This window comes from Grammomys surdaster, unplaced genomic scaffold (assembly GCF_004785775.1).
Source record: "Grammomys surdaster isolate TR1022 unplaced genomic scaffold, NIH_TR_1.0 262, whole genome shotgun sequence".
Taxonomy (NCBI): Eukaryota; Metazoa; Chordata; class Mammalia; order Rodentia; family Muridae; genus Grammomys; species Grammomys surdaster.
In genome coordinates this window covers 1,724,301-1,748,523 of record NW_021604703.1, presented here as the reverse complement: position 1 = coordinate 1,748,523, position 24,223 = coordinate 1,724,301, and the positions used below count along the sequence as shown (strand labels likewise).

At 41.9% G+C, this 24,223-nt stretch overlaps 1 protein-coding gene across 3 annotated transcripts in view; it reads left to right on the top strand.

Annotated features, from left to right (window-relative positions):
* Window positions 1-22,545, top strand: part of Rapgef6 (Rap guanine nucleotide exchange factor 6) — a 168,327-nt gene extending 145,782 nt beyond the window's left edge. For 2 of the 3 annotated variants that reach the window (XM_028775866.1, XM_028775867.1), the window contains 7 exons: window positions 1,065-1,285; window positions 3,846-4,034; window positions 7,587-7,721; window positions 13,589-13,817; window positions 15,399-15,901; window positions 17,726-18,040; window positions 19,340-22,545. In XM_028775866.1, coding sequence (XP_028631699.1) covers window positions 1,065-1,285; window positions 3,846-4,034; window positions 7,587-7,721; window positions 13,589-13,817; window positions 15,399-15,901; window positions 17,726-18,040; window positions 19,340-19,365 — 1,618 coding nt within the window. In that variant the 3' untranslated portion in view covers window positions 19,366-22,545. Of the gene's footprint in view, window positions 1-1,064; window positions 1,286-3,845; window positions 4,035-7,586; window positions 7,722-10,834; window positions 11,332-13,588; window positions 13,818-15,398; window positions 15,902-17,725; window positions 18,041-19,339 lie in introns of those variants that run through there. The other variant, XM_028775868.1, reaches the window with a different exon arrangement.
* The last annotated feature ends 1,678 nt before the right edge of the window (window positions 22,546-24,223 follow it).

The following is a 24,223-nucleotide window of genomic DNA, read 5'->3' as shown; positions in this document are numbered from 1 at the left end:
CATTTTCTGTAAATACGATGCTAGTATCAAAAATAGAGATATTCTTCTTGTCACATTAAAGACCATTTGAGCCATGCTAACCTGGAGTCATGAGTGGTACCTAGAGTCCACATAAAGGCAGGAGGAGAGAACGGCTCCTCAGACCTCACAGTCTTGCAGTGCCATGTTCCCACCTCTGCATACACATGGCAATAAGTATACAAACAATCCTCTGTAAGCATTGAATTTGCTAGCCTGTTAGAAATGACCTGCTACACAACAGTTGCTACCTTCCATTGGTTCTGGATGTGCGTGGTATAAGCAGGCTTGACAGAAAAGGTAGAAGTGGATAAAGTTGTAGTTTATTTGAGTAGTACTTATTTTTGAGACCCAGTTTGAAGTCCCATCATGTTCAGGAATATTACCAAGTGAATTCTAGAATGCAAATAATGTCTGACCATATTGTACCTGCAGAGATGGTAGCAATTTTTACTGCATTTCTGATCTCTCACTATCGTAGGTTGGAATGTTATTTTTAGATATTATCTTGGTTCTCTTTAATTTTTGGTCGAGATGTGGTTTCTGATAAAATTAATCTCTATTTTTGAAATGCCCTGGCTGTCACAAAATGATGTTTTAATAGCATACTGTAAGCAGCCCAGGTAACAAAGCTGCTCTGGTTGCCTTTGCTGAAGGGCTGAGAACAAATATATCCTGACCTAGACTTTTGCCACATCTTAGAGTGTGCATGGCCTGAAAGGACCAGAGGAAAGCTTTTGTTAGCACAGTGTGCCATGGGTTGCATAGGCACAAAGATTGTAATTACAAAGATTGTAATGGGATATGTTGCTCAGGGAGGAACTGGTATCTTACTCTTTTGAAATCCATGTTTCGCCGGATCTTGTTCTTAATTGAGAACATTGCCATCTGTGCCAAATTACTTTGCATTAATGCTCTTCATCTTTTAACTCATTTACATCAGCATGCAATAGCATTAACAGAAAAAAAAAATACTTGAGTCTTCCTTCTTTCATGCTTACTTCTCATCCTTACAGGTTCTCATTGCAGTTTCTGTCTTCTTACAGGTCATTAAGTCAAGGCAGCACAAATTCTAACATGCTAGATGTCCAGGGAGGTGCTCACAAGAAAAGAGCACGCCGCAGCTCACTGCTGAATGCCAAGAAACTGTATGAAGATGCCCAAATGGCAAGGAAAGTGAAACAGTATCTTTCTAGTCTGGACATAGACACAGACGAGGAGAAGTTCCAGATGATGTCACTGCAGTGGGAACCTGCATATGGTACCTGTGAGTAGTTTTCCTTTGTGTCCTGGGTAAAATAGACAGTTTGCTCTCCAGAATTAGTGCTGATTTCATTTGCACAGATGACTGCTGTACTCTAGCAGCCGGGGTCTGCTCATGAGATACTGAGTCCCATGTAGCCATTAAATAACTCTGAAGGAAGGAGAGGGGTCAATAGTTCTTTTAAAGGCTTTATAAATGAGGTTTTTAAAATTGGAGCATTGCCAGGCAGTGGTGGTGCACTTGGCAGGCAGAAGCACGCTAAGTTCAAGGACAGCCAGGGCTACACAGAGAACCCCCTCCATCCCGCCCCTTTTTTTTTTTTTTTTTGGTTTATCGAGACAGGGTTTCTCTGTGTAGCCCTGGCTGTCCTGGAACTCACTCTGTAGACCAGGCTGGCTTCGAACTCAGAAATGCGCCTGTCTCTGCCTTCCAAGTGCTGGGATTAAAGGCGTGCACCACCACCGCCCGGGCCTCCCCCCCTTTTTTTAAGGATCATTAATATTTTAAATGGAAGGAGATAATACACAGTCACTGGAGAGCTAGCTCAGGGGTTAAAAGCACTTTGCTGCTCTTACAGAGCCTGAGGTCAGTTTCCAAAACGTATATGGTGTCTCACAACTGTCTCTAATCCTAGTTCCAGAGGATCTAGCGCCCTCTTCTAGACTCCATAGGCACTACAAATACATGGTGCACAAACATACATGCAGAAAAAATACCCATAGACAACATAGGAATACATTTTTTATTGGAACATTATAGAAAATTGTTTGAGAACATTGTTGCCCTCACCTTTAAATGCAAAGTGACATCAATACACTAGCAGTGAAAACTGACCAGTCAGATACAAGAGAAAGTAGACACATCCTGACGTTGGGAGAAGTTTTCTCCTCACTATTGACACCTCAGAGTCCACCCTGCCCGGTGCTGCTCTACTCAGGAAGTACTGTATCCTCAAGGAACACCCTGACCAGTGCTACCTTCTTTAAGTACAGGCTTCAGAACACATGTCTCTGGGTTAAGAAAATTGTGAGTTACAGGAGGTGAAGTTGAAAAAAAACCTATTAAATGGTAAAGTAAATGTTGTAAGAAGCACAATGGAATTGCAAGTTTTCTGTTGACAGAAGGGAATGGTATTCTTCGTGTATTGACCTAAAACTTGATAAATGTGTTGGTATTTCCATAGTAATATAATAGTTTGCCAGCTAAGTAGAACAGAGAAACAACTACTGGTTTCCCAATGAGTTTAAAATACTGGGTAAAGGGAGTCATTCAATGTATCATACATTAGCAAGAGTCAGGCATAGTGGTAACTTAATCCCACCAGACAAAAGTAAGAGCACAATTTCTGAGCCAAATTTGAAGCAAGTTTCATTAAATACTGACCAGGACAATGGACACTGGCCCATACATGGGATTCCCAGAAAATGGCTTCAAATTATGTTAGTGAGGTGCTTATAAAGGCAAAACTCACAATATGTATTTTCGGGACAAGCATACATCTGATGTACTTTATACCAAGGCACCTCCTACCTATATGTGATTGAACACTTTCTGTGCAGCTGGTGGAAACAGCCTTGTTTACAGAAGTGAAAATGTGTGGTTTGTTATCTTACATCAACAGCGTTCAGTATTCCAGGAAGTTATCTGTCCCTGGACAAGTGGAGTTTACAGATTAGAGGCAGTTTTGTTTTATAGATTTCTTTTTTTTTTTGGGGGGGGGGGTTTCCGAGACAGGGTTTCTCTGTGTAGTCCTGGCTATCCTGGAACTCACTCTGTAGACCAGGCTGGCTCGAACTCAGAAATCCGCCTGCCTCTGCCTCCATTTTATAGATTTCTTAAGCACAGTAATTAATATTTAAAACATAATTTTAGCCCTCACATGTGTTCTCCAGTGATAAACAGTACTTGAGAAACTGAGACAGGATAGTATATGTTCGTGGCCAGACTGGGCTACATAAATAAGACATGTTTCAAAAGAGAGTGAGGATTAAGCTAGTATCAAAACAAAACAAAACATTGGATATTTAATAAAGAAAATTAGCGGGGTGTGCTTACACTGACACCAAACAGAGCAAAGGCTGACTTGATAGAAACCTCAAGCCCCTGACATGGAAGAGTGGGAAAATACATGGTGGAGGCAGGCTGATCGTCATGGCTTTACAGGGCTTGCTAGAGTCTTTTGAGAGTATGAGGAGTTGTGAGGTCTGTGGGACATACAGAGAAAGAAGGTAGTAGGTTACTTTTCCATGTTAGTGGTCACTCTGCTGTCATCTAGAGAATGGCTGGCAGTACACCTGAGTTGATCCAGTGAGAGAATTTCAGTCATAGAGATGTGAGAGTGTGAACTTGGCCTCAGGAGACATATAATGATAATAGATTCAAGAATTTAAGAAGCCAACAGCTTATTCCACAGCAGTTTTAGAGTTTCAATTTTTTTTATGAAAATAGGTCTTTGATAATTTGTTTGTATAAAAGTGTGTAGTTTTTAAGTAACTACTTGTCGTTGCTAATAGTCTTGCCTTAATAATTTGCAGTTGCCTGACCAGTCTCTCTTTCCATGTAGTGACAAAGAACTTAACTGAGAAGAGGTCAGCCAAATCATCTGAGATGTCTCCTGTGCCATTGAGGTCAGTTGGCCAAACAGCTAAAGTCCACTCGAATCAGCCACACAGAACAAGCCAAGTGCTTCAGGTGCCAGCAGTTAATCTGCATCCCATCCGGAAGAAAGGACAAGCCAAAGACCATGTGCTGAGTGAGTGCTCATAGCCCTAAACTCATTTTACTCTTAATTTCCAAAGGTAATTAGCTAAGTGCTAACAAGACTGTGGTCATGACATCATGAGTCAAAAAGCTTTCATTTTGCTTCAAAATAGTTGATGACAGCCTGTTTTAAATACTAGTGGTGGGATTTCTGTACTACTAAAATCTGTTTATCAACAGAAATCTTACACAGTTGTACATCTTTGAATATCTACATCAAATCTTAGGTACCACATCAAGCTGAAGTCCATCCTTCACTCAAAGCTGCATTTCACATACTACAGATGCAAGCCTCCAAAAGCTATGAGAATCAAGTTGTGTACTATGAAAAACACATATACAATGCCTTTTTCATTAGTGCCCCCTCCAGAAAACCTCATTAGGTGAAAAGAACATGTAAAGTACACAAGAATATGGGGCTAGAGCAGTGGCTCAGTGGATAAGAACACTGGCTGCTCTTCCAGAAGGCCTGGGTTTAATTGCCTACATCCACATGATAGTTCACAACCATCTGTAACTTTAGTTCCAGGGGATTCAACATCCTCTCCTGGCCTCTGTGACCACTGCACACATGTGGTATACAGGCACACATGCAGTCAAAACAGCCATATAAACACACACTTTATTCACTTTACATTTAAATCTCAGCCTTCCATCTCTCCTCTCCTCTCAGTCCCACCCTTACAAATTCATCCCACCATGACCCCTCCCCTTCTTCTCAGAGAAGGGGAAAACCCCCATGGGTACCACCCAACCCTGGGACATCCAGTCGCCATGGGCCTAAGCACATCCTCTCCCATCAAGGCCCTACCAGGCAATCCAGTTAGGGGAAGGGGATCCAGTGGCAGGCAGCTGAGTCAGAGACAACCTTCACTTCAGTTTTCAGGGAACCCACATGAAAGCTAAGCTGCACATCTACAAATGTGTAGGGGGCATGGGTCCAGCCCTTACATATTTTTTTGGTTGGTAGTTTAGTCTTTGTGAGCCCCATGGGCCCAGGTTAGTTGACTCTGTAAGTCTCCTTTTGATGTCCTTGACCCCTCCAGCTCCCTCAATCCTAACCCACTCTCTTCCACATGACTCCCCAAGCCCTGCCTGATGTTTGGCTGTGGGTCTCTGCATGTGTTTCCATCCCTTGCCGTATGAAGCCTCTCAGGAGACAGTTATACTAGTTTCTGCAAGCATAGCAAAGTATCATTAATAGTGTCTATCAGGGGTTGGCTCTCTCCCATGGGTCTCCCATGGTGCCACTTGTTGGTTGGCTGTTTCCTCAATCTCTGTTCAACCTTTATCCCTGCATATCTTACAGGAAGGACAGATTGAGGGTTGAAGATTTTGTGGGTAGATTGATGTACCCCTTCCTCCCCTGTAAGTCCCACCTGACTATAGGAGATGGCTACTTCAGTCTCCATATCCCCTGCTGATAGGAGTCTCAGCTAGGGTCAGCCCCATAGACTCCCTGGAAAAATTTTAATTGGAAATAAATGTAGAAGGGTAGAGAGATTGCTCATGAGAACCCAAGTTAGATTCCCAGCACCCACATCACATCAGGTGGCTCACAACTGCCTGTAACTTGAGTTCCAGATGTCTCTGGCTTCCTTGGGCATCTATATGCTCTTGCAGACACCCAGACACATAATAAAATCAATCTTTGTGATTAGTTTTGGGAGTTTGTGATTTGTTTTGTTTAAGTAATAGGGCTAGAGAGATGGCACAGCGGTTAATAGCACTTGTTGCTCTTGCAGAGGGAACTGAGTTTGGTTTCCAGCACCCATATAATGACTCACAACCATCTGTGACTCCAGTTCCAGGGGATCAAATGCCTCTCTGACCTCTGTGGACACCAGACACATTTGGCACACGTGCATACAGGCAAAACATTCATACACACAAAATAATAAATCTTTTAAAAAGTTTTTAAACATAAAATAAGTATAATCAACAACTCTGTTTTCCCCGTTGAGCCATATAGACATTACTGGAATTCACCTTTATTTGGTGTTTTAACAGTATCTCTATGTCCATTTTTATATGCAAAGCTAGATTACTTTTGTTTCCTGGTATTAACATGGTCCATGTATTATACATATTACATGCTTATTAGAAATATGTGATTTTAATTTGATTTGATGTGAGAGTACAGAATTGACTTAAAAAAATATGGCCAAGGTTTCAATCTAGTGTCATTATAGACACAGATTGCTTCTTTATTATGTGTATGCTAACACAGTACATTAAAAGAAAGCAAGAGAAGCCTTTAACAGGGGCAGGGATAATGTTTGTTGTCTGTAAGGAGCTACAAACACTTTGGTTTACTACAAATTGCATGCATGTTAAGAGACAGTAAATGAAAGTCAGGGTTGGGGATTTGAAGCTCACATTGAACACTGAGTTTCAGACACAGCCCATCTTTATTAACTTTGTATATTTACTTGATCTTCATGATAGCCTATGAGATGGTAGAATAAGACAGCCTCATTCTACATGGATTCTTAGTGATGGACACAGTGCCGGTACATGATCAGTCTGGCAGTTGATCATAGGCTGGTTGGCTCTAAAATCCTTGCGTTTTAACCACCAGACTAAACAGCCTCCCAAGGATATGAGAAGTAAAGTCATAAATATGTCTAGATTATAGAGGTGTCAAACAAAATTTGTCACTGGGAAACCACTAAAAAGATTGGAAATCTTGCATGGTGCATACCCCTCTAATTCTAGCACTTGGGAGACTGAAGCAGGGGGATTGTATGTTCAGTGTTAACACAGGCTACAAGTTTGAGACCAGCTTGAACCGCATAGTAATACTGTTAAGAGAGTAACAGGAGACAAGGAAGGGGAGATGGAAGAAGAGGGGGAGGAGGGAGATGGAGACATACTTGAACACGAGACAGTGTGGAGGAAGAGTAGAGCAAATCCAGAGGCAAGAGAGCCTGCTGGTGTGAGTGCCTTGTCAGAAGACTGCTGTAACTGTAGCAGCTCCTCACCACAGTTGTCCTTGCTCCATGTTGAGAGTAGTCTGAAACTCAGTGACTTCTTAGAAAATATGTAATAAATGAGTGGGCTAGAACCGTTTTGAATCTCGCCTAAGCTCAAAAGCTAGTTAGTGTAGGATAGAACTTCCTAAGAAGCATATAATTTTCCTGTCTGTTGCTTACTTTTGTTCTGTAATATGAACTTAGTGCTCTTGAAAAGGGCTGGCCTGGCAGCCCTGCAGCCTCATGTGCATACCTACAGCAGAGATGCAACTCGGGTGGTAACAATACCTGTACCACACGTAATTGTGAGGGTTAGGACACCATACCACAAAGCAAATTGCCTATTAATCTGGGCTGTACTGGCCAGCTGAGGTTGAACAGATAACGTAGAGCTGAGGCCTGTATGATGTTTCCTAGCCACTTAAGTCCCTAACTGCACTTACATGTCTTGGTTGACTATACCAGCCATTGTCTTTAGTTACTAATGATCTAGACAACTACATATATTTTCATTGTAAAATGTTGCTGATTTGCTTATTTGTTGGTTTGTTTATTCACTTTTTTTTTAGGTTCAGGTTTACCTCAGAAAGGTTTAGGACCAACTGAAGAAGTGAGTGGTAAGAAACACACAGAAGACACTATTTCTGTAGCATCCTCTCTTCACTCTAGCCCTCCTGCATCTCCTCAAAGCTCCCCTCGCAAAGGTAAGATGGACTGTTTCCCACTAATGTTTCTCAGACCAAATAGCACTTCAGCACAGTTTGCTTTCAGTCTATAAGCAAATGGCAGAAAGGTGAAAATGCTAAGGCCTAGTTTTGATTGCATACTGTTCAAACGTTTTTCAGGTGTTATCAGGTAACTAGGACTCCAGTATTCAAAGCATGATCCTTGGCTGTTTTAAAGAGGGCGAGCATGGGAAGAAATGAGACCATAAATCACAGTTGGTTTTGGTCTGTGCCAGTGCTCAATGCCATCTTCCCACTTTCATATAATTGAACATCTCTGTGGAGAATTTGCAAGTAAAATTCTACAACAAATTGTATTTACACTGGGTGTGATGTTGCACACCTATCATCTCAGCACTTGGGAAGAGGAGACCAAGGGGTCAGGGTTGTCATTTACTACATAATAGGTTCAAAGCCAGAAACCCAGCTCCCAAAAACCCAGCTTCTTTTGTTTTTGTTCAAGTACAAAGTGTAGAATAAGGAATACTAGTTGTGCATGGTGACGTAACCCTTTAATCCCAGCACTCAAGAAGCAGACACAGGTGGAGCTCTGTGAGTTCCAGAACAGCCAGGGCTACACTGAGAAACCCTATCTTGGAAAAAAAAAAAAAAAAAAAGGGGGGGGGTGGGTGGGAGGAAGAAAGGAAAGAAATATCTATATTGCTCCTTTTGGTTTCTTCTGTTTTTCTTATTTATGGGGATTTAAAATAATCTTGTTTAGGGGTTTTTACATTTACACAAAATCAAAAAAGATATAAGTCCTGATTCTTTACATGTATTTTCATGAGTTAGACTGAAGATTTTCTTGGCTAAACTAAATTATTGGGGTGCCACATGATGTTGACCACATGTAGGCATGTTAAAGAATATGTGTTTCTTACTCTGGTCTTCTATACTCTGAACCTATAATAGAGAAGGGGCATCCTAGTCCTGGCTTCTTCATGAGTGTAAAAGAAAAAAACACTTTATATAATCACAGTAGAGGACCATGCCTGGCCAGAGGGGAGATTATGTTTGGCAGTCCTGGCTATTAGAGCTCCCCCCAGGTCATTCTCTTCCCAAGATCTAAGTTTCACTCCTTAGGAGTATGCCAGCTGCAGCACAATAATATTAACATTTGAGGTTGACACTCTGTCCCTTGTTACTTCTTTGTTACTATTCATGACTTGTTCATAAGGTCCAGAAAGACCCTTTGTCTTAGGGTCTTAGGGTCTGTGTTTAACAGAAATGTTATTTCTATGTGTGGTAAGTGATTAATACATTCAAATGTCCCTTTTCCTGCTGTTACCCCAGAGTTGCACAGCTCACTTACTCCCCAACCAGCTCTTTCTGCTGTCAGGTAGCTGAGATTTTACTAAGGAATGGTTCATGAAAATCAAATAGGACATAGAAGGAGTATGTATAGTAGGTATATTCATAAAGCAGTTTCTGATTCTGCCTGCATCTCATTACACTTTGTAAGACACAGAGACCTATGTCTTCTCTCTGTCTATATGAGCTGATTATCCAGAATGCCTTCATCAGATCTCTAGAAGCAGCAAACAAGCCTGTAGTCAGGCAGGTGGTCAAATGTAAAGGGCCTGAGTTTGGAAACTGCACAGACAGTTCTGTAAGGAAGAAGCTGCTAGGTCTGATTGTGGTTTGTGCTTACTGTGCCTTAAAAAGAAATATTATGGATAAGGATATCCCAAGAAAAATTTACTGTTTTGCTTTTTCTTTTCTGGAACTTGCTATGTAGGCCAGGCTAGGATTGAGATCCACCTGCCTCTGCCTCCCAAGTACTGGGATTAAAGGTATGTGCCACCACACCAGTCCAAAAAGCTATTCTTAAACTGGTGTAAATTCTCCTTCTCTCTGTTGTCTTTCAATATGTAGCTGACTGTTGACCTTAATGTTTATAAGTGTGGGCCTGACATAGGGTTTTTTTTTTTTTTTTAAGAAGAATTCTCAGTTTCAGAGATTATATTCTTAAATATTTCAAGACTCCATCAAGACAGCCAGGCATAGTGAGTGGTACATACCTGTAATACCAGCACTCAGCCAGCAGAGGCAGAAAGACCTGACATGCATTCTAGGACATCCTTGGGGGCTATAGCAAGTTTGTGGCCACTTAGACCTGCATAGTGAGACCCTTCCAAAAAGAAAAGAAAAACCCAACCCCACCTCAGTACCTCTATTTCCATAAACAAGTACATGCTAATGGCCTGTGGGTGAACAAAATTTTTATAGTACAAGTCCATTGTTCGTCTGTTCTCAGTTCCTGTTAAACTTTGGAATTAGGTTTTTTCTCATCACTAATAAGGTAACCCTATTTCATATTTTCATAAGGAGAATTTAAACAAGAACTTAGAAGCCAAGAGCTGGGGAGACAGCTCAGTCAATAAAGCACCTACTATGCAAGTATGAATACCTAAGTTCACTGCTAGCAACATGTAAAATGGCAGGCATGGTAGCACCTTCATAATTCTGGGGAGGAGAGAGACAGATCACTTGGGCCAATCAATGAGCTGCTCCTTAGGGAGAGCATCACTTAGCTTGTCTTCTGACCTCCACTGGGGCACCTGCACATACACACAGAGTGCGCACACGCAGTGCAGGTTAAGCCAAACAACCTGAATATTCCTTTGTCTTGGAGCCCCACATGCACCAGAAACAGTGCTTTATAGAAGTGCATCTATAAATCCTGTGTATGTCCTATTTGGTTTTTACTGAGCTTTTTTAAATTAAAATCTCCTGAAAATTCTAAAGCATTATTTCTTTTAAGGAGTGGTTCAGATTACCTGATATTGTTGTCATATTTGTCTTTATAATTTTTACCAATATGGCTAGCTTTCAGCATTTTTTGTCAGCATATTCTGAGCAAGATACTGTCTATCCTCTTGTATTGTGGTAACAGATGTACAGCTGTACAGTAGCTATAGCTCTACAGTTTCTTGATTTATTAAAAAAAAACTGTTACTATAGTTCTGTTCTTAGATATTGTCAAGATGATAAAATTTTAAAATAGTGAAATGTTATGTAAACCAAGCTAATTGTGACTAGTTGAAAAGAATTAATTGACCATGTCAGGGTTTTTGCATCTCTTCCTCCAGTTGGCAGTATCCCATCTGATCACAGCATCCTGCTACATCTCTCAGGGCCTTCCTCATCCCCTCCCCGTGAGCCCAGCACCAAGATCAGTGGCCAGAGCTGCCCCGGAATAGGTGGGGTTTACTTGCAAAAGAAAATCCTTCAGATTACTGGGAGCACAGCCAAAAGAACAGACAGGACCAAGAAGGCCACTGAGGAGAGTAGAGACAGGACAAGTTGTGAGGACACTACCAGGAGAAGGATGACATCCCCGTTTAGAAGATTTAGGGAGAGAACGCTTTCAAGGGAGAGACTAGTCAACAACCAAAAAGAGGATGCACATCACAATCAAGCTACAGACAGCTGTGAGAAAGTGAAGGATGTTGGAAGCAACATCACAGATGAGAGAGGGAATGCCATCCACGACTCGAGTAGCCAAGGATACAGTACCGCGCTAAGCTGCTTCTGTACGCGGTTCAAGACTAAAAGGAGAAAGACTCTCTGAAAAGTTCCTTACCTAATATTAGTGTTAAACTTGTTTTAAGTTATTCATGTAAATGTAGCTCGAACTCAGCCATCTGTCAGACATTGGGCAGACGATGTAGTAAGTACTATTAAGCATTTTATGCATATTGTAGATCCTCTAACAGCAAAGAAATACTGATTTACTGTGCCTCACTTGTACATATGTTCTCTGACTGCTGTGTTAAGTTAGTAAATTTTTATCCACTTGTTTTCTGTACTTTACTGTATTTTCTTCTGATAGCAGCTGAGACTGAGTGAAATTATCAGAGAAAGCTTCCTTAGGAAGCTGTTTGCCATCTTACTACCTCAACTTTGGGCGCCCCCCCCCCAAAACAAAACAACAACCAAAAAAAAACCTGTAAGCCAAGAGGGCAGTTACCCCGGCAGGTTCAGAATTATCTGGAAACTTTTAAATAAAATTACCATGTCCACTCCAGATCATAAATTTGAATGGGTGCCAGATGTATATGTAATTTAATAAATGTTCCAGGCAGTTCTTACTATCAGTTACCTTTGAGAAATTCTGGTGTAACAAACATAAGGATCAAATTGATTTGGAAGAGTGAAACAAGTCTGTTCAGTACAGTGAAAAAGGCAGTGGTTCTCTTGGAAGTAGACGGTTAACTGGTTTGATTTTTCATTTGACATATTTATTGTCTTGGTCTTCTTAAAAACTGAATAATCATTTCATGGCACTGGTGACACTGACAGTGAGCCCAAATGCAAGGCTGTGTGGTAAAAGTCAGAAGCACTGGTTTATCTGTCTTACTGGGTTGTTGGCCCATAAGCCCAAGGGTAAATCACACTTCTGGATCTTGATTTTTCTGTGAAGTAACTAATGGCACCTCTTGGAAATGTTGTTGCTTCACAGCCATTTTTTTTTTTCAGTAAATTTAGTCACACATGCCAAAATCCTTAAGGCCAAAGGAGACCCTAGCACTTAGTTTGCTGTCTTCTTTGTGGTACTGAGGACCAGGAACATATAAAGGCCTCCATTTCTTTTTTAGTGATATTTTGAGAATTGATCCAAAACTCACATGACCTGTCAGACCTCACTTTGCCCTGTGAACAAGAAGGTATTGTTGCTTCTTAAAGGCCAGCCCCTTGTGGAACTGCTACAGCATTTTCTTTCATTTTGAAACCAAAGTATGATTTCTTGCTATTATCAAAATAGACCACTTTGTACATTTAGCCATCACACTGTAGATATGGTTTTAGATTCTTCACCATACTCTCTCCCTGCCCTTTTATCCATCCAAAGCAGACAGGTCTTTTGTGCTGGTGCATTATGCTCAGCTATTTAATTCTTAACAAAGTTAATCATGTCAAAATCTAAAACAATTTGCTTAAGTAAACTGAACCAGGGTTAGGAAGGCCTTTAAATGTGGGTACCTGAGTCCCTGTCCCCTGCATCTAGGTAAAAATCCATTATGCATTATATAACCCTAGCATGGGTCAGGGAGTTAGGGATGAGAGCACACCTGGGCTCTCTGGCTAGCCAGCTGCTGAGTAACAGATTCCGTGTCTTACAAACAGTAAGGCAGAGAACAATGTAAGGAGAACATCGTACTGATAAGCCTCTGACTTACACACCTAGCCACATGAACATGTGCATACACCACTAATGTGTGTGTGCACCCGCACACCTGTACACAAAAACAAAACTGGAGCTCTCACTGCTAAAGCCTTTGCCCAACCAGAACAAGAATGCCTGAATTGTATTCTTAGAATCACCACAAATGATTGATTGAAATAATGGTCCTATATTTGGGTAGAGTAAGTAGAATATCTGAGGTAAGTGTATGCATTTTGAAGATTTCCAAGTACAGTTCTTTGAGCCTGCCTACCGCTTCCACAGGGTGGGCCATGAAATATTTTATGTCAAAGAAGGGAATACAGAGTTAAAACAAGGTTGAAAATTGTAGTATATGTATTTGTTAATGTTTATAATGTATGCATCCACTGCTCTTGTTTTATTGAAAATTTGAAAGTATGTGAGTCTGGGACAGTAATACTAGATTTTGACATTTTCCTGCAATATGGAGTTCTATGGGTGTGGTTGTGGATGGTAGGTGAATGGCTGTACAGGGAAAAGAGTGGAGAAGTTGCCATCCTTACATCCTCAAGCATGAATCCTGACATTTCCTCCTACTTTGTTTTTTGGCCTTCATTTTTTTTTTTCTTGGCCTCCCATGGCTGCCCCTGTATGTGCCCTTATTTTGAAGTTTGATTGGTGTTCTTTTATCATTCAGGTTATACACTCACACCATCAAGTAAATGTGACAACTTGTCTGACTCCAGCCACAGTGAAATCTCCTCTCGGTCCAGCATTGTGAGCAATGGTTCTGTCGACTCCATGTCTGCAGCCGGGCAGGATGAACGCTGTTCCACCCACAGCCTAGCAGTTCCTGAGCCCACAGGGGCATTGGAAAAGACAGATCACCCTTCAGGGATCTCAGACCACAGTCAGCTTGCTCATGGGTAAACATCCATGTCTGCGTTCCTATCTCAAAAGCAGAACCAGTGTTCGACATTCAGAGCCTGACCTGCACCCTCCCCCAGTAGCTTAGGGATATGGCATACTGAGTAAGAGTATGAAGCTATATTTGTGCCCTTTGTACACACTGAGTGCAGAAATACATACTACTTGAAAGATAAACAAATATCCTTTGTTTATTGTTTTGTTTTGGTTTTTATTTCTTGAGACAAAGTTTCTCTGTGTGCCCTGGCTGTCCTAGAACTCACAGAGATCCCTCCACCTCCAACTCTACCTCTAGCTCCACCTCTAGCTCCTCCTCCAGCTCCTCCTCCACCACCCAAATGCTGAGACTAAAGGAATGTGCTGATGCGACCACCTGGTAGATACCCTTTGTGTGTTCCTGGACTCTCTTTATTCAGGTTACTTTCTGCCGTGTGTCTTGTCACTCACTAAGAACACTGTGTGCCTGCTGTTGTTACTGGAGATGTGGCTCTTGCAGAAAGATTGTATCATACAGCAGACTTCCAGGCTAGCATGCACAATACAGGAGCTAGGAGAGTAGGACCAAGCATTGGTCTGTATTCCCATGTCTAGCATTTTGACATTGAAACGATTTTGTCTTTCAAAAAAAAAAAATTGACTTTCAAGAAAAGCACAATTGAGTCCGTCTTTACTTCAAAAAGAAAAGAAAAAATGCCTCACCATGTTTTTATAAGCATATTTTATTTATTTATTTATTTATTTATTTATTTTGGTTTTTTTCGAGACAGGGTTTCTCTGTGTAGCCTTGGCTGTCCTGGAACTCACTCTGTAGACCAGGCTGGCCTCGAACTCAGAAATCCACCTGCCTCTGCCTCCCAAGTGCTGGGATTAAAGGCGTGCGCCACCACTGCCCGGCTAGCATATTTAATTTATATGCTTACAGATTTTGTATTGTGGTATGTCCGTAGCTATTAGTGCCAGCATGCGTGCCGCAGGTTGAATAGAAACCATCTCTACCCCAGACTGTACAGAAGCAGACTGTTGGCTGCGTGGAGCCCATGTTTGGAAACCTTGCTGTAATGCATCTGTGTAGTAGGCACTTTGGGAAGGTGTTGTTGACTTCCTTGCATACTTAGTTTACTTACGTTTGTGAAAAAATAAACCATGGCTTCTCTGCTTAGAAATGCTGAATTTTCCACATTGAGGGAGCAGTGTTTTTACAAAGATAGACGTTCCCATTCATTTCTTCTTTTTTTTTTTTAAGATTTTATTTATTTTATGTACACCATTGCTCTCTCTAGACACACCAGAAGAGGGCATCAGATCCCATTACAGATGGTTGTGAGCCACCATGTGGTTGCCAGAAATTGAACTCAGGACCTGGATGAGCAGTTGGTGCTCTTAACCACTGAGCTGTCTCTCCATCCCGTTTCCCACTCATTTCAAATTTCATCTTTTAAAGTCAGTCAGGATTTCTTAGAGGAAACATTGCCTAGCTAAGGATCTGATGTGTCCTGGTCTCTTATAGGAGGGACATGTGCTGGGAAGTCTCCAGTGCCCTACCGGATTGCTCATTGTTTCTCTGTTTGTTCTACTTTCAGGTGGATGCTGTCAAAGCCATCTCTTATCAAGGGTATAGCTGTCTCGTCTTCTCTGAGCAGCGAAGAGATGTCTCACGAGCATGTTCTACTGGAAGCAGCTGACAGTGGTCGGGGCAGTTGGACTTCCTGTTCCAGCAGCTCCCATGACAATTTCCAAAGCCTTCAAAATCAAAAAAGCTGGGACTTTCTGAATTCTTACAGACATACACATTTAGATGACCCTATTGCTGAAGTTGAGCCCACTGACTCTGAGCCCTGTGCCTGTCCTAAAGGCTGCTCAAGAAGTTGTGGCCAGTGCAAAGGCTGCCTAGAGACGAACCAGCTGAGGCAGAGTTGGGCCTCATCCAGTTCACTGTCTGACACATGTGAACCAAACTACGGGACAGTTAAGCGGAGGGTATTGGAAAGTGCACCAGCAGGGGCACCTGATGGCTTGGAGCTGAGGGATACCACTGACCCTGTTTATAAAACTGTCACTTCCAGTACAGACAAGGGCTTGATTGGTAAGTGCAGGTTTGTTTATCACTGATGCTGAGGCATTATTTGCCCCTCTCCCTATAAAGAGATATGGTGCTATCTTTACCAGATCTTATTTCTCTCACTCTATACTTTTTTTCTTCCCTCCATAATTTATTGCCCCAAAATTCTTGGCTTCTCCAGAGCTTTGTTTTCCTCTGTCATGCATGTCCTTGTATTTCTATTGAAACAAGAACGGAATTAACAATGATATTAACTGAAAACACACTTATCTCTCAGATACACGGAACACACAGACACACGGGTAAAGCCTTGGTGATGCCTTTTCTAAAGTGGATACTCAAGCCATTAGGAGTATGAGCAGGGGAAGAAAAGATTGTTGGGACCACAGTTGCTATGTATACATGACAGAAACAACGGGTCCTCTTACTTTTAGGCAGAGAGACATGCTGAGATACTGAACCAGCTCAGTGATAAAGCAGGTCTTAGCGCCATGCTCCCTGCACGAACTCCAGGCACCACAGAGACAGAAAGAGACTCCTCAGGGATTTTTGTGTACCTAGCCTGGTGTACATCACCAGGTGTCAGCTGATTTGAGGGTTGCTGTCTAGTAAGCTTTTGCAGTATATTTAGTCATCAAATTGTTTACTCCCTGAATTACATGAATACTTTCACATAATATCTCTACTTTCCTGTTACATGAAATGACCATCAAATGTGCTAATCTTGTAGCGTCTTGGGTTTGTGTAGTATTTCTCAGGATTCTAGGAATCTATAAGCATAGGTCCCTCTGAGTGTTAATTTTAATATCTTTCACTTCTTGGTGATTTGGGTAAATCCTTCTTCATTTTTCTCTTCTCTTGACAACTTTTCTACTGCCATCCATAGTCATGTGTGCTTGTCCTCAGATGAAAGCAGAGGCCTGTTCTGACCTTGCGAGTTTTACGGGTAGAAGACTAGAAATCCACAAGGACACAGCTCTTTGTTGTGATGGTGTGATGTGAGATGTAGAAGGGAAGATTATTTACTACCCCTTAAATCCATTCTGCTCGTGTGTTGGCAGAGTGCCTTCTTAAATGTTCTTTGTGGAATCAACAGGTAGTTGAGTGGGCTTCACTCCTTTCTTGTTCTGATGCTTTTTGGGCTTATTATACATTTAGCAAAAGGAAAAGTTACCATTTTCTTAAGGTCACATTTTCTAAACTTCGGGGGTTTTTTCTACACTTTAATCAAAAAGAAGATTTAGGAGTAAGATCCTAGACAAGGATGGTGGCATACGCCTTTAATCTCAGGAGTCAGAGGCAGGAGATCTCTGTGAGTTCTAGGCCAGCCAGGGCTGTGTAAAGACCCTTTCTCAAAACAAAAATAAGATCTCACAAAGAATTAGTTCGTCTAAACTTGGAAAAGCTCATTGGTTTTCATGCCTGGACTGAAAATGTGTCCCCCTGAGCCCCAGAAGACAGTCTCTGTGACCCATATGCCAATGCTGTGATTCAAAGTAGATGCTTCTCAGCCAGCAGAAGTGTGTTTCTGACAGGTTGTCTTCAGGCTTGAGGATTTGATTGAGCTGTTGGGTGTGAGGGCTGTCCCTGGGGAGAGGTGTCCGTCCTGTCACTGTTCTCTGGCTTCATGTAGCTGTCTGTGTTTGGAGCTTTCTTAAAATATCTGATAGGTCTAAATATTAGTGTTTGTAAGAACATTTTTAGTTTGCTATCATTGTATTTAAGTGTATTTATTTTGTCTGTTTTTAAGTTATATTTTTGCCATTGTGTTGTTCAGTGTGGAGTTTTCTTTCCTTTGTTTCTTATGTTTTTCCATTAACATTTCCACTGCTTATTTTTTCACCCCAGTGTACTGTGTCACCTCACCCAAGAAAGGCGATAGGTATAGGGAGCCGCCTCCCACTCCTCCAGGATATCTGGGAATTTCTTTAGCGGACCTAAAGGAAGGACCCCACCTGCACCTAAAACCTCCCGACTATAGTGTGGCAGTACAGAGATCAAAGATGATGCCTAACAGCCTGGCTAGACTGCCTCCAGCTCCTCCCAGCAGCCACACCTCGGCCTGGGTTCCCTCGAAGACCGGATCCCAGCCTCAGAGGCATAGCTTGCAGCCGTCCCATCCCAGACTAGCAGATGTGGCTGATGCAGATAGTGAAGCAGATGGTACGTTGACAAACTGTCTCGGTGGCTCTAAGTGGGTTGTGGAGCATAAAAGGGTCTTTCCTCCAGTGGCTGTGATAATCTATAAGGTTCTTAATCTCTTTAATTTTTTTTTTTTTGAAAGCTTGGATCTAGGAGTATAGCTCAGTGATAAGGGTGACTAGCCCAAATGAGGTCCTGGGTTCTGTCTCCACTGCTAAAAAAAAAAAAACAAAACTGTATTTATTATTCTACTGAGCTCATCAATAGTACTTGTGCAGGCCTGGGAGCCTGAGTTCTGGCCCTCAGAGAGACCAACACCACAAAAAGTGCTCCTGGCCTCCCCTCACAAATACTGTACACACACACACACACACACACACACACACACAGAGTCAGGCTGCTATCTCTGTGCCCACTGCTCTGATGCCAGCTCAAATGGAGTACCATTGTCTTTGATAATGAAATAGGAGAATTCTGAGAGAAAGCACCTAATGTCTGTTGAGTAAAGTTTTAGAAAAGACAGTTGTCTAAAAGACACCCTTGGCTTAGCTCCTCTGACAAGCAAAACTTAATGAACTTTGTAACTGTAGCAAAAGTTTAAAAAGTAGTGGCCGCACTAAAAATAAATGTTTTATTCTTCTACACAGTATAGTAGTAAAGTGATACATTAAAACTATCTGGGAAGATGGCTCCACGAAGATCAGAATTCAGAGTCCCATGTAAAAACTGGGAAGTAGAGTGGCCAAAATCCCAGCACTAGGGAAGTCAAGACAGGATTCCCAGAGCAAGCTAGCTGTGTAGACTAGTCAGATTAACAAGCGATCCTGTCTGGGTATAGAGAGTAAATAAAATAGAGTGATCCATCCATTAAGACATCAGATGTCAACCTCTAGTCTCCATACACATGCATACACACATATGTACCTATACACATGTGCATGTACACACAAAGAAAATGAACCTACAGGGACCAGCAAGATGGCTCAGGAGGTAAAGGCACTTCCTGCCAAGCCTGATGACCTGAGTTTTATCCCCAGAAAAAGAGAAGCAATTCTGCAAATTGTCCTCTGACACTTCACACATGCACAGTGGCATTTATGCACACACACACACAAAAATAAGTGTAAAAGAATTTTAATTTTGAAATGTCCAGTTTTCTATTAGCCCTTAGTGTTACAGTCAAACCTGGGCCTTGATGGGATATCCACCAAGATTTGTTGAGATAGAAAAGCTTCTTATGTAGCAGATAATCTGTCTGTTATTGTTTGATCTGCATTAACAGATAGATGTGCTGGCTAATTATGTCTTCATTATTTTCAGAAAATGAGCAGGTGTCAGCAGTCTAGCCTTTGGACAGCTCATGGGAGACCACTGGAAGTCAGGACCATGGACAAGAGCACGTGGCTCTGCAGGCCAAGGCCAGCAGCTCACTGCTGCCACTAGTGCTGTGGCTCCCACACTGGCTCGGAGGATGAGCTCTTCTGAGTCGTGCTTCCTTTTGTTCTGTCCCTGAAGATGCAGGCCCTTACCTGGGTGTTGCACCTGATCTCAACCTATACTTTGCACATCACTCCTGCCTTGGGACTACTACATCAAGCTCAGAGTTGTCCCCCGTATATCACTATAAGTTTTTCTTTTCGAGAGTCATTTTAAAGATAGTGGTATTATTATTTCCAAGCCATAGCTTGGGCTAAAAGGACACATTCAAAATGTCTACCAATACCAAGGATAGTCTTGTGTATTTGAAAAGTAACTTATGATTTGAAGTATTGTGGTTTTGTTTGTATTCAAAAGCTCTTGCTAGCTGTTATTTGTCTTAGTCTATAAAGCTGTCTGTGGTTTGAGCAGCAGACATCATCCCAACACAGGTACGGAGATGCGGCACCATTGTAGCAGACACTCCGGTGGGAACTAGTCACCTGTACAGGTGTAGTGCAAGCAGCCAGCACATCATGATGTGGGCTACAGCAGCTACAGGGGTCTTAGCGGGCTTTAGGAAAGGAGAGCAAAGCCGGAATAGGAAGGGAGAACTCTAATTTCAAAGAAGGAAAGACTAGCATTGAACTTGTTTCTGAAATGAACATCTTGTTGCATCCAATTCTGAGGATACTACAAACCCACTGGCAATGGCTTCTAAAGAGTTTTTATTCTATAGAAACCCTAAGCTAACATTTCACAGCATAAGTATGGAATTCCTAGTTTAAAAGAAATATTGTAGGAGCTGGAGAGATGGCTCAGTGGTTAAGATGTCTTGCAGAGGGCCCGGTTTAATTCCAGCACTCATGTGGTGGCTCACAACTGCCTGTAACTCCAGATCCAGGGGATCCGACATCCTTGTCTGACCTCCACAGGCACTGCATGCATGTGGTACATAGACATACGTGCAGTCAAAATACCCCTATACAAAAAAGTAAAATACATATATATATTCATTCTCATGGATGCAATGGTGGAGGTTCCCTGGGCCTGTGCTGTGGCTTACAGCACACAACGACATGTGCAATCATTGAACTTGAGCTTTGAGCTTTCCACAGAGCTCAGTCACTACGAGGTAGACTCGTATAAGAGAGAGAAGCTAGAACAATGGAGGAGACGTCTATCCTAAAAGGGACATTCTTTTTGACCTCCTGGACATGGCACTCTTAAGTATATAATTCAAATTCAGTGACTGCTTATTAAATAAAGTGGACTTTTCACAGTTTTACAAATTAAGTATAACATTTTGTATATATGTTTAAAGGTTTTGATTTGCTTTTTAATGTAAAGGCAAATAAGATTTCATAAACTTCTGTAATTACAAAAAAAGCCAAAGCCATTGAAAGTGCACTGACCATGGCAGCTTTGCTACAGAGCAGTCATGTGACCAACTGCCTTTTCAAGTTTGTACTTTTCCCTTGCTCTCTCTTCCTGTTTTTCTGTCCAATCACTCGAGAGTCAGAACAGTTCCAAATGTAACAGTATTGTGTCTTCCCACAGAATGCCTGTCTCTAGGAAACATAATGGCTGAAGAATTCCCCTGGGGAAACATTTACCCAAAAGCCTTAGACATGAGCCCAGGTGCCGTGCCGTGCCGTGCCGCGCCGCGCCGCACAGCCTTACTGACCCTTTTAAGTGCAAAGTAGCCTGAGTGTCAGCTGCAGCTTGACAGCCATGCTTAACTGATCTGGCCTATGAACTGTGCTGTTTTCTGATTGTGAATCTTTTTATTCACCTACTTGCAGATTGTTTTCATGTCCAAAACAAAAGAAATATTTTTGCTATACCTACCTTTTTATCCAAGTTTGGGTACTCATTGTCACCATTTTCTATCCATTGCTCCTGAAAAATATGCTGTTTGCACCGCTTCTTTATCCACCAGGTCTTTAAACAGATGGACCCTTTCCTGCCTTGGTCCTTAAAGATGAAAATGTCTTGCACACCTGCATTGTGTAAGCTGCCTTGGTTTTAATCGAGCTTTATCTGTGAGTGTTCAGACCAACTGATCACATTGATCAGAATAAAAACCAAATGCTTTGTAGTTTGGTGTATATGAGTCCCTGAAAAAATCATGTCTGCTTTTTTTTACTTTGTCGTGTGACTAGAGCAAGGGAAGCCTTAAAGCCCATGCTTGTTCCAGGTCCAAGCCCCCATTTGTCCTTGTTCTAAGTGTGCAACATTACTAAAAACACTAGTGCACAGCACCTGCCAAAACTATCAAAGCAGGAGACTGTTAGTACAGAGTTTTGCCAAATAATAAATTTCAACAAAATCTCATAGTAAACCATTTAGAGATTAGTGAGTCCAGCCACTGCTTACAGCAAGGTTACTTGCAGTCACCAAACTTCATTTCCTCTAACTGATGTCTTTATAAATGACCTTTGAGGAGAAAAGTCCTTTAGAGAGTATTTATGAGGGTGACATGTTGATTACCTCCATGGTCTCTACCAAGCTGGAAGAGTAGCAGTAACCATAAAGATCTCCTTACAGAATTACAAAGAAAGAAAAAGGAAAAAAGATTTCCTTAAAAATGTAAAGCAGTGATTATTTGGATGTAAAGGTTCTAGAAGACATTGAGTGTATCCTTGCAGCATCCTATTACATGCTCCAAAAAAGGTGGAGTCCACCAAGATGAGTCAGGTACATTCTCAAGTGGATACTTGAGCCCCAGTCGTCTTTAGCTTTCGTGTTGTTTAAAAGGCCTTTTTTATTTTTATTGTACAAAATGAATGCAGTTGAACTTGATAGGTGTTTTAAAATTGAAATGTGAGTTTGTCAAAAACAAAAGCAAAATTGCACAGTTGCTAGGATCAAGTGACAATTATCTGCACAATTCAATGATTGTAAGGCATCCTGTCACAAGCAATGTTGTCTTCTGGTTTTTGATGCCTCTTAAACTTATGTCTTTTAGAAAGACAGTGCCTCTGTATGCTTTGTATTTTTACTGAATGTAAATACTTGTTATATTTTGGTTAAGAAAATGTAAGGGTATCATTTATTACCACATCTCCTAATTCATCAGAACCAATAAAGAACATGCATTAACTGTGTGCTTCTTTCCCAAGTGTATAAAACCCATGGGACTGAAAGGAGTGTACAGGCTTCAGGGTGGCTCATCAGGAGACCGCTCACCCCCTAACATGCACGAAGCCCTGGATTTGATTCCTAGAGCCACATAAAAGTGGATATCACTACACATAGCTACAGCCTCAGCACTGGGGATGTGGAAGCAAGAGGACCAGAATTTGAAAGTCACCTTCCACTAAATGGATAGTTTGAAGCCAGCCTAGAACACCCTAATTAAACTTAACAAGAATGCCAACTTGGGACCTGTGTTGCCTCCCAAGTCACCAGAGAAATCAGGAGTAATTTAAAAGATGTTTTTTGTTGCAAATGAAGTAACAATGACTTCAAACCCCATTGAACTTGCTTTCTAACAAGAAATATCCATGGGCAGACTGTCACAGTTGGGACAGATGCTGTTGGGCCCTAAAGAACTTGTCAGCCTCCATTCATTTCAGGGCATCATCTCAATCAAATAAAAACATGGTCCCTTTTTATTGGCGAATGAGCTTTTCAGAAGCTCTGCTCACACCAAGGTCATCAGAGCCACCGTGTAGACTGGAACCTATAAGGAAGTTTAAGACACACGTGCTGTGACAGCAGTGGACCCCATATAGTCCAGTGAGTAAACGAACAAGGAGATCCAGTGTGTGAGCTTCCGTGGCAGCCAGTGAGCCTGTACAGCCTCTCTACTCAGCCTTGGGTCATACGCAGGTAGCCATTTCTTTTTTGGATTCAGGTCACTCTAGACCTTGCCAGTAAAGTATCTCCCAGACCCCTCTATATGTAGGTTTTCTCAGATGGGAACTAACACCTGTGGGCTCCAGATTCCCATCCAAACACAGGTTTTTTTCAACCTTTTGCTCAAGAATGGGCAGACAGTTTGAAAAGGACCCTGTATGTTACGTTCTTTGAGAAACAAGTCTTTGCCTTCACCGTGAGTTTGGGCTTTTAGAACTCAGAACTGACAATGTTTTCTGTCGCTAACCCACCTTGTAATTTGTTAGCAGGTCTAGGTAACAAACAGTAATTTACATACTTGGGGACCTGTTGTTCATGGGTCTAGTCCATAGCACACCTTGAGACCCCACTAAACTTCATCCCTAGAAGCCTGTGAAGAGAACAGCTGAGAGGAGCTAGCCATCCCAAGGGTAGCCTCAGGAGCAGTCCAGCCAGCCTATTCCTCACTCGAGGTATGCAGGTAAGTGTGTAATATGTCTGATGCAGTTGGCCAGTACAACTAATGCTTGCCCTTCGTGATACTGTTTGATGAAGTCTCCCTTGTAACACTGGGTTCCTGGGGATCTAGCTGTGGGGATCACAGCCTCTAATCCTCATGGTGCTCATTTCCAGTCTCTGCCTTACTACACTGGCCAGCGTGTCTGGTGCAATGTTGGGAGTGGTCACGTTGGGTTCCTTTGTTTAGTTTGAGTAGGGTTGCCTACAGGAGCATGAACTGCCTTACCAGTGATGACATTATTGAAGAAAGCTTCTCTTCCCTACCCGGCAGGCCTCATAGTTTAAATCCTCCAGCTGCCCTAGCATGTGATGGAAGCCGAGCCTTCCCTAGTTGAATGAATATGTGGGAGTAAAAAGGACACAGCCCATCCATATGGGAAACACTTCCGACACCTGCAGACAGTGGATGCTAGATGAGCCCAGACC